This window comes from Typopeltis vanoorti, chromosome 9, assembly GCF_054136105.1.
Source record: "Typopeltis vanoorti isolate ZY-2024b chromosome 9, IOZ_Tvanoo_1.0, whole genome shotgun sequence".
In the NCBI taxonomy this organism is placed as follows: domain Eukaryota; kingdom Metazoa; phylum Arthropoda; class Arachnida; order Uropygi; family Thelyphonidae; genus Typopeltis; species Typopeltis vanoorti.
The window spans coordinates 44,615,055-44,630,807 of NC_143557.1; the positions used below are offsets into that span (position 1 = coordinate 44,615,055).

The window sequence follows — 15,753 nt, forward strand, 5'->3', positions numbered from 1 at the left end:
GTTTGTACATCTTTTAACTAATGCATGCATAAGCCTCAAGCTGATAGAGCCATTTGCTAGTTGGCTATTGCCAATACAATAGAGATCTGCGTGTAAATTGTGTCGTAAAAATGTGGGATTGAAATTTGGAGCTGCGTGTTAACATCAAATTTTGTGTGAAAATCGGCAAAACTGCTACTGAAATGTTGGAGCTCTTGAAAGTGGCATATGGCATGGATGCTCTGAAAAGGTCAAGTGTCTTTGAGTGGCATAAGAAATTCAAAGGTGGGTGAGAAGATGTGAAAGGCGACCCAGAAGTGGGCAGCCAAAAACAAAATGACAGATACAATATGAACAGAGCGTGAGATTTGGTACAATGTGACAGACAATTAAGTGTACAATTAATGGCTGATGAATTGCAAATGAATCAAGAAACAGTATGAAAAGCAGCGGTGGATTCAAGTTGCAACTGATCTTTCTGCAAATAAGCACATGCTTCTGAGAGTAATTACATGTGACAAAACCTGGTGCTTCCAGTACAATCCTGAAACAAAACGAGCATGCAGTGGAAAACCCTCGAGTTCGCCAAGTAAAAAAAAAACATTCGCAGTTCAAAACCATACTGATGTTTTCTTTGAGTGTCCACTATGAATTCATTGAATAAGGACATAGAGTCAACCAACAGTGCTATTTAGAGGTGCGGAAAAGATTATGAGATTCTGTTCAGAGAAAAAGACCTGAATTGTGGCTTGACAAGTGGATTATCCATCACGACAGTGCACCAAGCTATGGTGCGCTCATCGTAAGAGAGTTTCTGGCCAAAAAATTGATTACCAAGGTCATCCTACTTATTCACCCGACTTAGCTCCCTGTGATTTCTGGCTGTTTACAAAATTAAAGACTGTGCTAAAAGGATGATGATTTTCTGACATCACTGATATCCAGCATAATATGATAATGGAACTCGAGAGTATTCCGGAAAAAGAATTCCAGGCCTGTTTCCAAAAAGGGAACATCCATCTAAACCAGTGTATAAATGCATGAAGAGACTACTTCAAAGGTGACAGTAGTCATTAATGTATAGTTATACAAAAGAAGCTGACACTGACATCAAAATTTCTAACTTTCTAAAGATAACAGAAATGATTGATAATATTTTCAAACCTAACCAAGTTCAAAATTATACAAGAATAAAAGTACTTTCTCTACTGTACAAAAGTGAATTATGGCCCATAAAAACTGCAGAAACAAAAAGAAATCAGAGAAATAAAATTCTGTCAAGGATAGCAGGCTATACTCTCTGGGACAAAAAAAAAAAAAAAGTAGCACAGAAATACATAAAATAAAGACAGTATTGGAAAAAAGCATATGAATACCGAAAAAAGTGGATCGAACATATCAAAAGAATGGACAATTCAAGACTACCCAAAGAAATGCTCCAATACCACTGAATTGGAGGATATAGAAATCAGATTCAGCCATAGAAAGATGGAATGAGACCCAGAAAAGGCCAAAATCCCTGAAAGGAGGATGATGACTGATTTCTATTACTCAAGTAGAGCAAACGTTTGGTTTAGGAGACTATATAAGTGCTGTTTAAGCTTTAAAATGTGTGTGTGTGGTTGTGCACGTGCACACACACAGAAAGATGCCAAATTCCTAAGATTGTATTTTTGCATGGAAGGTGCATAGGTGGTAGGAACATAATAGGTGGAATTCTATGAGCAGAGTATGACCAATTTTTTGATGTGTGATGCCCATTTCTGTAGGAAGAGATAAGTTGGAACTGTGATTGTGTGTGTGTATATGTCTCATGCTTGAATTGTCAATGAGGTATGGTTGAGTCACATTAAGAGATTTCTTGGTTTTTATTCCCCCCCCCCCAGTCAGTTTAAATATGTGCTCTTGAAAATGATCCTAACCCTAGAGATTGAAAATTTAAAGATATGATAGTTATTTTATCCTGATTACATTGTTTTAAGCATCTTTAGATAGAACATGGATAGTAATGAAATTGCTGTGTTCTTCTTAAGTTTCTGATGTCTGTACATTATACAATTTTACATGAAAGGAATGAATAATTCTACCAATGAACATGTGTTCTGTTATTGGTGACTTATTGAAATGAAACAACCATGCGTGTAGAAGCTTGGTTGTTTTCCAAATAATGCTCCCTAGAATGGTGCTCTAGCATTTGTTGGCTCCTTGTGTAACAAAAGTTTTACCTTGCTTACTAATATGCAGTAGTTTCTGAATATTCTAGACTTCTGCTAACCCACCATGATGCATTTGAATTTCACAATATAGATAAAGTATGTATTTGCAAAGTCATTAAGTAGGGGTCAATTTAAATACAGAAATTTCATAGGGATATCATGAGAACTTGCAGCACAGATATATATGGATCAGTATAAAGTGTCCTCCAGTTAGGGAAAACAGTTAGATAAATACTTATAAATACTTCTCTACAGATAATTGTTGTCTGTCCATTTCTCTGTCAGTTGATGAGAATATTTTTCAAATTAGAAAAATATGCTCATCAACTATTTAATACTTCACTACCAAAGAGGCGTTATTTCGAAATTTATCTTAGCATGTATGATACTTACACACACGTGTATATAGCATTTTTATGATGATAGCTAATACAGTGGAACCTCAGTTGTCGAACAAATCTGTTCCCGAACCTATTTTCCGAACAGAATCTCAGTTCTCGAACAGGTAAACCGGTAACCACGTGCTCCGGTGGGCTGAGATTACAACGGGAGAGTGTCAGTTACGCCGTAGCCTCCGCTCAGTGCAGACACCTGATGGAATTTCTGGAGAATTAATTAATTTAAGATGCCTATTGTATATTATTATAATTATTATAAGGTGCCTCCATGGAGTCAAAAGACTCATCGCAGGAGACCCAACATTGCATACTAACCATTATTCACACAGTACCTGTCATACTTCCCCTTAAACTCATTCACATTCTTGAATTTGCTGTGTCTTTTCTTTATTTTCTTTGTATTTTGTATTTTTTAAAAATTTTTTATTTTATTTTTTATAAATTATTATTAAATAAGCCACAGTGGGGTCGAAGAAGGATAGTGATAGCATCAAAGCGAAAAGAAAAGTTGTTAGAACCACGATAGAGGTGAAAAAAGAAATCATCTCCAAACATGAAAATGCCGCTCGTGTCTTGGATCTTGCTATGCAGATCTTGCTTTGCTATCGGTATGGCAAATTCAACGATCTGTACAATACTCAAAAATAAAGAAGCGATCAATTTTCGTCTATATTTTATCTATTTATTGTGCTTATTCTTTTTGTGTAATATTCTATTCATTTTCATTGTTTTTGTATACGATTTTATGCATGAAGTAAAGTTTAAATAAGCAATCATCTGGGGTTTGGGAATGGATTAATCCATTTTACATTAATTCCTATGGGAAAATGGTTTCAGTTTTCAAACAAATCGGTTTCTGAACAGCCTTTAGGTATGAATTATGTTCGACAACCGAGGTTCCATTGTATAGCACTTTAACTGAGAAATGAACAAACAAAAGCTTTTTGTCTATGAGAATAAAATTTTATTAAGTTCCACATTTCAGTTTGCTATTTATTATAATTCTTGAAATGTGTGTTTTAAATTAAAATGTTTGAAATTAATTTACTTGGTGTTTTAAATTGTCTGTTTTGTTTTTTAATAGGCTGTTTATGATGAGGAATTATGATATACCATATATGAATATAGGAGGTGCAGACTGTAAGTATGAACAGCTACTACCTCATAAACTTTTTGTTCTTAAATTTCAGCTGATGTTAATCACTTTGTAAAATGAAACAAAAAAAGCAGGCTTTTTTTTTTTTTTTTATCATTCCCACATACAAAAGTTTCAGAAACTACAGTAAATTAGTGTAACATGCAGTCAGTTATATACAGGATTAACAATTCTAATATGAAATCATGAGTTTTTAGTAGGACTGTGTGTGGTGTACTTGTAATGGAAATCCTAACAAGCTGTAGTAAATGATATCCAAAAATTATGTGAGCAGTTAAGTAGCATTACGTACCACAACAGGAATAAATGCAGTCCACTAGATCTTTTATATTAGGATGCTGCATCAGTACTGAACAACAATTTTCTTATGCAGATTTTCCCTAAGTAACCTGTGAAGGTTAAGGTTTTCTTCTTCTATGGAATCCTATACTTTGAGATGATAGTGCATTCTTCAAGTACAGATTGTTCCATTTTATAGTACTAAGTGTAATTTTTATGTTCCATGTAATGAACAGCTTCAAATCTCCAGATATGGTCAAAGTACAAGAGATTGGATGAATACGAGAATATGGCAGTGGGAAAGCACATCATTCTCAGAACTTAAAATGAAAGTTCTCGAACATGGAAAAATTCCATTTGTATGATATACTCAGTTTTTTAAGCTGTTGGAGAGAGGTGTCCTGTATTTGTTCTTGGCCTTGATAATGAAAGTATTCACTGAAACTATTACATGTTCTATTTCTTGTAGAAATGTGCCTGTGGAGCACATAGTGAGTCCACTGACTGAGAGTTCTTAGAGTACTGTATTTTTTAAGTGAATGGTCTTTAGGCCGAGTATAATTATAGCTCCTGTGTGTTACTTTGGCTCTCTAGAAGAAATTGAACTTCTTCAAAAGAGAAGATTTCTTAAGAATAAACTATAGGATGTTTATGAAGCAGTATTCTCATCATCTTAATCTAAATAGATCTCATAGATTTTATCTATCCCCATTGTGGGAAATAGCACTCTGCCAGTAAGTTTTTTTTAATACTTTTTACTATGCCTCATTAGGACTTGCTTTTCTCTCTGTATTGTTAATCATCCTATTGTACAATGCTTTTCTGTTTGTTTTCATAGAGAAGATGCTTATATCCTTGGTGGTAGTTTTAAGAATACAAACTTTTTTTTGTTAAAAAACGTTTAATTTTCTTGACCAAAAAGCTCTGTAAAGACTTTTAATGGGATTATATTGATCAAGCGCATATAATGAACAACTATGTTATACCAACTAGTTTCACCAACTAAGGCTGTTGACATCTTCAGGGTACATAATGATGTAAGGCACTAAAAAGTAAAAAACTGTTACAAACTGTAATCAACTGATTCCAATTATATTAAACAAAGAACAGAGCATGTACAATACATGCATAGAGCATGCATGATATCACTTGTTGTTATTTAGGAACGTTCTATAGTTGGCACTATAATTCAGTTCTGGCGAGTTGAAGGATCTGATAAGGGGGTCTTCCAGATCACGGGCAAGATTAGTCCTTGGTTCCTGTTAAGGTTTTGTATACAGCGGGCAACTGTTGTGGTCTCCTTAAAAATTCGGGAGCGAGCGAAAGTCCTCCTCCATCTGAGGAATTGTGCTTCTATCCCACTCTATGGTATGGTTCATTCTTGATAAGTGAAAAGCTAACCCTGATTTTTCTTCTCTGTTATTATTGACGTCACCTATGTGTTCTTTTTGCCTAATTTCAAGGCTCCTTGAAGTTTGGCCAATGTAATTCAAGCTGCATGAGCAGGGTATGTTATAAACTCCAGCATATTTGGAGAAAGGATGGCTATCTTTTGGCGATCTTAAGAATTGTCTAATCGTTTCTGTGGGTTTAAAGGCCACTCTTATTTTATGTGGTCTAGGGAGTCTAGCAATCTTATTGGAAACTGTCCCTAAGTATGGAATGACGATGGTAGAAATATAACGTATATCATCTTGTTGTCTTTGTCGGGGTTCAGAGAAAAGCATCTTGTGGACGAGTCTTCGAGGAAATCCATTCATGGTAAGGTTAGTGGATATCAGGGATAGTTCTTCTTGGAGGATATTGTTGATCTATTTTAAGGAGAGAGGCACGGTTCTTCGACATGTGTACAATACTAAGTTTCTGAGAAATGTGGTGGCAGGAAGTGAAATGTAAATAACATCCTGTATTGGTAAGTTTGCAGTAAACTTAGAGGTTAATACCACCATTCGGAAGCTTCTTAATTAAAGTGTCCAGAAATGATAATTGGTTATCTTTTTCAAGTTCTAGAGTGAATTTGATTTTGGTGGTGTAGAGAGTTGATTTTGTTAAGAAAGTCGAACAGGTCCTTTTTTGTGTGGTTCCAAACAATAAAGATATTGTCCACGTATCTCTACCGTACTGTAGGTTTAGGGTCTGTTTGAGTTAAGATTTTACTTTCAAAACCCTCCATAAAGAGATCAGCACAGGATAGAGGGAGGGGGCTACCCATTGCAAGGCCAGTCAATTGCTGATATATGGTTTTATTCCATAAGAACAAGTTTGATGCTAAACAATGACGGAACAGAGAAGTAATGTCTTGTGGGAGTAAACTTAATAAAATGTTGATGATTTCCTCCACAGGGATGTTAGTGAATAGAGATATAACATCCAGGCTGGCAAGTAAATCCGTATTGGAGATAGAGATGTTGTTAAGTTTCTCAACAAAATGTTGCGAATTTCGTATATAAGTATCCGAATTATGGATGTGTGGTTTAAGGAGGCCTGCCAGGTGTTTAGATAACAGATAAGTTATCTAATTATCTAATATTATAAGTTATCTGGCGAATTGATTCCATCCACAATCGGGCATATTGGTATTCCATTTTTATGTACCTTAGGAGTGCCATATAGTCTTGGTGTTAGTAGATGCATGGATTTCAATCTTCGTTTTAAGTCTATAGACCAGTTCACCATATGACATATTAAATCGTTGGTATCATTGTGGTTCTTTAGTGTTGGGTCTGTGACTAGGACACAGTAGGTTGATATATCTGACAATAAGCTGTTAATCTTATCTTCGTAATATTTATATTTTATATTTCTACCATCGTCATTCCATACTTAGGGACAGTTTCCAATAAGATTACTAGACTCCTTAGACCACGTAAAATAAGAGTGGACTTTAAACCCACAGAAACAATTAGACAATTCTTAAGATCGCCAAAAGATAGCCATCCTTTCTCCAAATATGCTGGAGTTTATAACATACCCTGCTCGTATAGCTTGAATTACATCGGCCAAACTTCAAGGAGCCTCGAAATTAGGCAAAAAGAACACATAGGTGACATCACTAATAACAGAGAAGAAAAATCGGGGTTAGCTTTTCATTTCTCAAGAACGAAACCATACCATAGAGTAGGATAGAAGCACAATTCCTTACATGGAGGAGGAGGACTTTGCTCCTGAATTTTTTAAGGAGGCCACAACAGTTGCCCGCTGTATACAAAACCTTAACAGGAACCAAGAACTAATCTTGCCCGTGATCTGAATTATAGTGCCAACTATAGAACGTTCCTAAATAACAACAAGTGATATCATGTACGCTTTATGCATGTATTGCACGCACTCTGTTCTTTGTTTAATATAATTGGAATCAGTTGATTATAGTTTGTAACAGTTTTTTACTTTTTAGTGCCTTACATCAGTTATGCACCCTGAAGATGCCAACAGCCTTAGTTGGTATAACATAGTTGTTTATTATATGCACTTGATCAATATAATCCAATTAAAAGTCTTCACAAACGTTTTTTGTTTTAATCAATATTGGAGTATTGAATCAATACTCCATTATTCATTCATCACTCTTAGCATGCTTCTATTCACATTGTTTCTATAAAGCAGGATATTTCAATTAGTTCCTAACATTTTCAAGTTACTTGAGGAAATTTTATATTCCAAAATATTCATCATGAATCTCCCTATCAGCCTAAGAAGGTTGAGGCCTCCATGTACAGTAGCTTTCAAGTCGATCTGTAGCCAAATTACGTATATTTGTCTAGGAGTTTAGACTATTTATACTCTTGATGTTTTCTATCCATTCCCTTCTCTGTCTTCCTTACAGCAGTTTTCCTTCTACTCTTCTGTTTTGGAGAATTTGAAGAAATCTTTTAAAATTAAGCATTCTGTTCATATGTCCATACTACTAACTGTTTTTCTTTTATTCTTTTTTATTATTTGAAATATGGCATTATAAGTCTTATCTAATGATTCTTTTTCATTTCATTCATGCTGTTTTATTTATTTTTCTCAGATGCTTGTTTTCAATTCCTGTCAACCTTCATTTTTCTTCTGTTTGTAAAAGACATAATTTTCCGCACACACATGCATGCGCACGTACATACATACAGTAGTGAACGAATTAATCTGAATACTCGCATTTTAAAGAAGAACTTTAACTTCACAAGAAAATAAAATTAAGACTCAATTAAGTACAAAAATTAAAACTCAGTCTTTACCTGATAATTTATATATGCTCCTCTGTTCCTAATAAGTTAATTAGGAACAGGCATGGAAAATGTAGAACACATTTTTCTTATTTCTGCATGTCGAAACCATACATTTATAATGGATTGTTTTAAGTTATCCTATGTATCACAGTTTAATTTTCCAAGTCTTTTTCACTAAGGCCACAACTTTTCTATTGAGTTAATGTCAGGTGAGTTACCTGGCCACTAAATCAGTTGGATGTTGTGATTTTTGAGGAACTTTTTTGAAGTGTGGCACATAGAACGAGATCCTGATGTAAGATGAGTTCTCTGTCTTTTGGGGTCTGTTTGGACCATTCTTTTCTCCCCGTATTTTTATGTATTGTCACTTTTCATCATACCGTCAACAGGCACAAGTGATCCTGGACCGTCATGTGTAAAACAAGCCCAGAACATCTTTTCAGCTGGGTATTTAGGAGCTTGTTGAAGGTGGGTGGGAGAGGTCTTCTCAGCTGCTGATTTGCGAACGTAGGATACTTTCTCTACTTGGATAAAGAAATGGATAGAAGTGGCAGAATATGACCTTCTGCCACTCCTCAACAGTCCAATCTTTGTACACTTTTGCCCATGACATCCTCTTTTTCTACATAGTTTTCTTTTTTGGTCTGTAGGCAGTCCTCCCTGCTTCCAATAATCTTCGACACACTATCACATCAGAAATATTATTTCCTTTAGCTGCCAAGTCTCTATTGAAGTATACAGCAGACAATTTTGGATTCATTTTGCTTTTCCTGACTAATAAACAATCTTGAGTAAGTGTAGTTTTCCTTTTTTTCTCACATCTTTCTTTTCTGCCAGGAGAGAAGTTACCTATCTCCCTAAGCCTCTTTAAAATCACATTAACAGCTTCTAAAGCAACACCTGCTAGTAATTTGTTTTTTGAGTTGTGGATGTGTGCTGAGAAAGAGTACTTATTTTTGAATGCTTTCTTCAAGATATATCCATTTTATAACTACACAAAATGGATATGACACTATGAATGTTATCTTGTTTACATAGTTAAAAAACGCACAACACTATTAACAAACATAGAAGAGACAGTTAAAACTTGCTGCACTCAACCAAAATAGTAAAGTGAATCCAAACCCAAAATTATTGTGAACTGAAACAAAAACCAAAATCCTTGAAGAAAATTTGGCTTGTTTGGATTAATTTGTTTGCTACTGTATAAGTTTGGTTATTGTAGACTGTCCTAAATTTATTCTTGTGTTTGATTATTTCTCTATAATTTAACCTGTCTGTGATCTCACTCACTGTCTTCCTTCGGGACATATATAGGACCTTTTCTCTCTGGCCTCGAATCCTATCCAGAACTTTATGGATGACACCATACTCTATTCTTTATCTTCATTGGAGAAATCGGTTAGTGCAAAATGGTTTGAAGCTTCAGTATCTTCCATTACTAAAGCCTTAAACTTCATGTCCTTGCTATACTTCTCTGTGTGTTAGGATAATTTTCAAACTTTGGTTCTACCGAAACACTGCCCTGTCTTATTCTTGTGAGAAAGATCTCACTTCATTTCCACTTACATTAGCATTAGTATTAAAGTACCTTATCAGTACCATGAGTAGGTTAAGTGTTAGATCTTCTGATAATATTTAAATCCTCAAACATGAAATCTGGATATTACTTTAAGCTAAAGGCCAGAGATGAAAATCAGCCTTCTTCTTGGGTTGACTTTTCACCTTTAACTCTCTTCATCCTGAATAAATTAAGTGCACTTTTCTGCTGAAGACCCTAACATCATTATAAATGCTACTACTGACTGCCATTGAAATACTATCTCTCACATTTGCAGCACTTCATCTGCTTTCCAGAGAGCAATTATGTCTCTTTCTGTAGGTGTTTTTGCAGCCAGTGTTCTGCTGAACTGGTCACCATTATTCCTCCCTCTACTTTCTTCCAAGACTAAAAACAGCAGCTGCTTGTCAATGTCCATTTACTGTCCAACTTTCAACCTATGAAAGAACTTTGAACAAAGGTAGCAAAGTTTATATCACTTTCTTTGGAACAGCCTCTCATTCTCTTTCCTTCCCAACAAGCCTTCAGCTGTTCAAAAAAAAAAAAAACATCAGTAGATTTTTTCTCTTTAGTCTATTATCCACACACAGCATAGATGTGCTGTAAGTGTTGTGACTTTTCATGAGTGTGTTGGTTTTTGGTATATGCTCTACTAAGGCAAGTGTTTTTCAGACTTTTCTGTGGATTCTTGAGGATCTACGAGCATACACTCCTTGGAAAGAAGTCAATGAACACCATAGTGTGAAGAATAAACAGATGTGGCACCCACCTTAATAAGATGAAGACTTCCTTTTGCTGAGATGACTGCAGCAATCGTAAAAGGCATATTTTCCACAAACTTACAATGGGAATTTTGGATCATTCTCATGTAATGAAGTCCTGGATTGTTGTGTGGCAGATGTCTCTTGACGTCAACCAGTGCTACAATCCCACAGTAAGGTTGAGATCAGAGCTCTGTGGAGGCCAGTCAACTGTGAGTGATGTTCACGTCCACTAACCACACAGTTTCAGCAGCAGCCTTATGACACAGTGCATTGTCTTGCTGAAAGAGACAGTGGCCAGTTCTGTAGAAACACCACAAAGTAAGAAGCATTTGCATTGTCCAGAATGTTCAAATACCTCTCGGAGTTCAGTGTTCGTGGCACCACAAAGGGCTGAGGCCAAACAAGGATAAACAGGATCATAGTACCACCACCATCCCAGAATTTCATAGTTAGGGTCACACACTCTGCTAAGAGACGTTCACTGGACATCTGCCACATCCCCACATGTCCATCTGCTTGGTAGAGGGTGTAGTGTGATTCATTGCTCCATAACACAGCTTTCCAGGCTTCCATGTCCCACTGTAAATGCTCTTTGCACTACTGATGACAACACTGCATGTCGGTTTTCATGTAATGTGAGTCTTGCATATTGTGGTCCAACCATGAGACGTTTTTGGCAATGAATTCCAAGCCATGTACGAGTATGTGGGAAAGAGGAGGAGGGGAGGAGTTGTTATTCATGAGAAATGTGAATTTTCAGTTTTATTGTTAATACAAAAAATTAATAAAATATAATATTTTAATATGTGTGTTAAATATTTCTAATCCATATGATAAGTAATACAGTTGACCCTTACTTTAACAAACTACCAAAAGTCCTAACCTGAGTCCAATAAGTACAATGTTGTACTAACTAAAATTTATTATAGCAAACCACATATTATAATAAACTATTGCTATGAATCCTACAGCTTCTGTATAGTAAAAGTCAATTGTAAGTATATATATAATGGAAACTATTCATTCAACAACTAAAACATGCCATTTGAGGTTAACATCAGTGCAATACTTGTTAAGGTAATTCATTGTTTTTATGAAAGATCCATAAATTACTTAACTTGCTTTTGAGTTTTTAATGTTGCTTATGACATAGTAACAATTATTAGACACATGTATTCAAGAATAAAGAATAATTTTTATTATTAGTTGCATTGGAGGCAATTGCAGAGATCCTAAAAAGATACAGTTTAGTCCCTACATTTTGTCCCATCCACAAAATCTTTACCTGATGATCCACAAAAGTAAAGAGTCATCTCTCTTTCTCCCTCTCTCTTTATGGTGTTTACCAGGTTTATTGTGAGAGTGCCTCTGCTCAAACTTTGGACAAACAGGATGTTTAGTGAAAAAATAACTACAAGAACATGTTTTAAATCAACAACTATAAACCGAAAAAATCTGGCCTTGCTCAGTATGGAGTGAACACTGACCACATTATATCCTCTGATTCAATACTCTCCTTTTACATCACTGCCAACCAGTTAAGGTTTGAGAGTTATTTAAAGAGGGAGAGAGAGAGTATTGAAGCACTTCTACACCATCGAAGTGTTAAATTAGATTACTGTCTGTTCATTAATAAGAACTGGGAGAGAGTTTCATCTTCATTAATAGCAAGCAATAACATGCTTCCCTTCTCCTCCCACTTTTCCCTCCAGTGTATAATGTTATATCATTAAGCCATTTTACTTATCTAAATTTGGTTATTTTATTGTATTTAAAAATTATTTTAGGTAGTCTGAATTGTAATATTTTTTTAATTGCTTTGTTTTGTAACCACCAATATGGTTGCATTCCAGCACATGGCTCAGCTCTGTAAATCGGATTAATGTTGTTTTTTCTTGCATAACTTTGCGATAATGCTGATGCATTGTGATAGTATGTTAATTTCGGGCTGAAATATTTGCATTAATAAAAATCATTATTCTTGTGGATATGTGTGTCTAATAATCGTTGCTGAGAGGTTTTGAGAGATAAAATTATCTTTAAAACTAAAAGAGAGGTACATTGTTATACAATACGTGTAAAGTTTTGTTTTAGTGCGGCATGGAAAATTACAAAGAAACTTGACAAGCTGCTACTAAGCAGTGCAAAACTCAGACTGGTAACAAATAGATTGGGGAAGCAGTTCATGTTGTGTAAGCTATAAAAATTAGAAGTACCAAAAAATTCAGAAATAATATTATTATTACTATTATTATTAAGAGAGACCTCCAGGGAGTCAGAGACTCATCGAGGGAGGCCACATACTACACACACCAACTATCATACTTATTCTTGAATTCATTCACACTGCTTGCACTCACGACATCCAATGGCAATCAATTCCAATCACACACCACCATATGAGAGAAAATTCTACTCCTCGCTCCCATTTTTAAAGACTTCATTCTCAGCTTCCAAGGATGCCCTCTCATCCTTTCCCCACCCTCCATAAATTGAAAAATTCCATCATTTGAAATACTGCATGACCCTTTCAGAAGTTTGTAAGTCTCAATCATTTCTCCTTTTTTTTCCCCTGTTTGCTAGTGTCTGCAGTCTACAAATTCTCAATCTGTCTTCATAATTTCCACAATCCTGGTATAATTTTTAACACTCTCCTTTGTGCTCTCTCTGTCCAATATATCAGAATCACAACGAAAACCCAGGAGACCAGACCTGCACACAATAGTCGAAGTGAGGTCTTATCAAGGCCTTGTAAAGAGGCAAAATCATATCTTTACATGTGAATGTTTTTCAGCATGGCAATTATCTTTTGAGTTATATTTCCCATCTTTGCCACATGACCCCTGAACTTCAACTTCCTATCTATTAACACTCCAAGATCCCTAGTCTCATCAGTTTCTTCTAGCCTAATCACACCAATACAATACGACATTGGATATCATCACGCTGAAGTGAATGACTTTACATTTACTGACATTGAACTGACACCCATTTTCCCATGCCCACAATTCCAGCCTGTTCAAATCATTCTGCAAGTACTGCATATCAACAGCATTCCTGATTACTCTACCTATCTTTACATCATCAGCAAATAGCTCTATGTCGCTTGTCAAATCCTTCCCAATATCATTAATGTACTGATTGAATAACAATGGACCAAGCACTGATCCTTGTGGTACACCACTAGTTACCTTAAATCTTGCAGACTCACATCCCCCGTATACCTTTTGTTCATATCTGTCAGTCAACCATCCTCTTATCCATGCTAATATTCTATAACCCAAACCATTTTCTCCAATTTATGTAGCAGTCTGGCATGGTGTATCCATTCCACGTTTCTAGTTCAATGGTAACATTGTTATAGAATGTGAGCAAGTTACTAAAACATAACCTTCCCTTAGTAAACCCATGTTGTTCATTGCAAAGTTAGAGATTCGCTGTCAACCCATTTCTGAATGTGAGCTATAACCAATTTTTTCAAAATTTTTACCACCACTCCTGAGACACTAATCGGTTGATTGTTGAATACGTCGATCTTTGCACCATTCTTGTGCAATGAAATTACCATACATTCCTGCAGAACCTTCCCTGTTCTGAGACTCATGTTAAACAGACTTGTTAAAGGAATGGCCAGTTCATCTGAACACTCTTTTAGTACACGTGCTAATGTCCCTATTACTGGATTCTTGTTCAGTTTGTGCAACAGCTGTAATACCTCGTCCTCATACACTTGCGTTTCTTCATCTAGTAAGAGGTAACCAGATTGATAGCTGTGAACAAAATGGACACTCATTAACAACCTCTTCTGCATCTGTAACCCTCACGCCATCAGGATTTAGAAGAGTAATTTTTTCATATTCATTCTTTCTTTTACTTGTAGCATATCGATATAATTCTTTGAGCTGTCTTTAGCATTCACAGCTAGTTTCTTTTCATACTCAGACTTTGCTTTCCGTACAACAGTTGTGACTATTCTAGCCTGCTGCTTATAACTTTCATAATTGACGTCATCTTTATGAACACAGTATTCCTTTCACATCGTCCTTTTCTTGTGAATCTCTTGCTTAATAAGATTACACATCCATTTGACTCCTACTCTATTTATTCTTCGAACTCTCGGGACATATTCTGATATCGCATCATTCAAGTGTTGTTTAAATGCTTCCCATGCACTGTCAATATTCTTTCCATCCAGCAAGCAATCCCATTCCACTGAACTCAGTATACTCCTCAGTTGGTCATAATTTCCTGCTTTGTAGTTCAGCATGTAACCTTTTCTGAATGGAGCATTCACGAACTTAGTCACTACCCAAGTGAGTACCACATGATCACCGTCACCAACTGGAGGGAATAGTTACATCTTTAACTGAAATGCCATCTGATACTATAATCAAATCTAACACTCCTTGACCTCAAGTGCCTTTTGTCACATGCTGCTTGAGGAAGTTGTCCTGCAACAGCTCAATAAATGCATTTTCATTCTTCTCATGAGATTCAACTGCTACCCAATCAATATTTGGATAAAGTCTCCCATTATGATTACTCTTTTCACACTCATCTTTTCTGTTTGGTAATGCATTTCTTCATCACTAGCAAATGATCCACCAGGTCTGTAACAACACCCCACTGTGTAATTAGTCTTGTTAGATTTCAGCTCACACCAGATGGCTTCAAACTCACTTCCACATGAAATATTGTTAGGAGTAGTTGTAGTAGTACTACAATCATGAGTCTCAACTCCAACTGGATTCAAGTCATCCTATATCATTAGCAGCACACCCCCCTCCTCCTCTCTATCCTTTCTAACTGTACCCTTGACACTCGATACCAGTTAGTAGGTCTGATTCTGATAGCCAGGTCTCATTAATACCTACAATCTGAGGTTGCAATATATTGATTAAGGCAACAAACTCTATCCCTTTGTTTCTGATACTCCTAGCATTCATGTACAGACATAATAATCGACTTGTTTGTTCTTTTGTATTGTTTTGTCTGCAGTCTGCCTGACACAGTTGGACAACTTGCAGATCTATTATTCTCTAATTCTATACACATGTGGACATGTAGAAATAATACATATAGTAGCTTGGTATATTTAAAGAATCTGCTAAGGTGATCTCAACAGTTATTATGCTTGAACAAAGATACTCAAAAAAAGGGGGAGTGGACTATACATAATATATGATCAGTGA

The 15,753-nt window shown here is 35.8% G+C and overlaps 1 protein-coding gene across 2 annotated transcripts in view; it reads left to right on the forward strand.

Annotated features, from left to right (window-relative positions):
• Window positions 1–15,753, forward strand: part of LOC150103011 (poly(A)-specific ribonuclease PARN-like) — a 322,707-nt gene that overhangs the window by 224,910 nt on the left and 82,044 nt on the right. For both annotated transcript variants that reach the window (XM_090397872.1, XM_090397871.1), the window contains exon 14: window positions 3,678–3,733. In XM_090397872.1, the coding sequence (XP_090253998.1) occupies window positions 3,678–3,733 (56 nt within the window). The remainder of the gene's footprint in view (window positions 1–3,677; window positions 3,734–15,753) is intronic.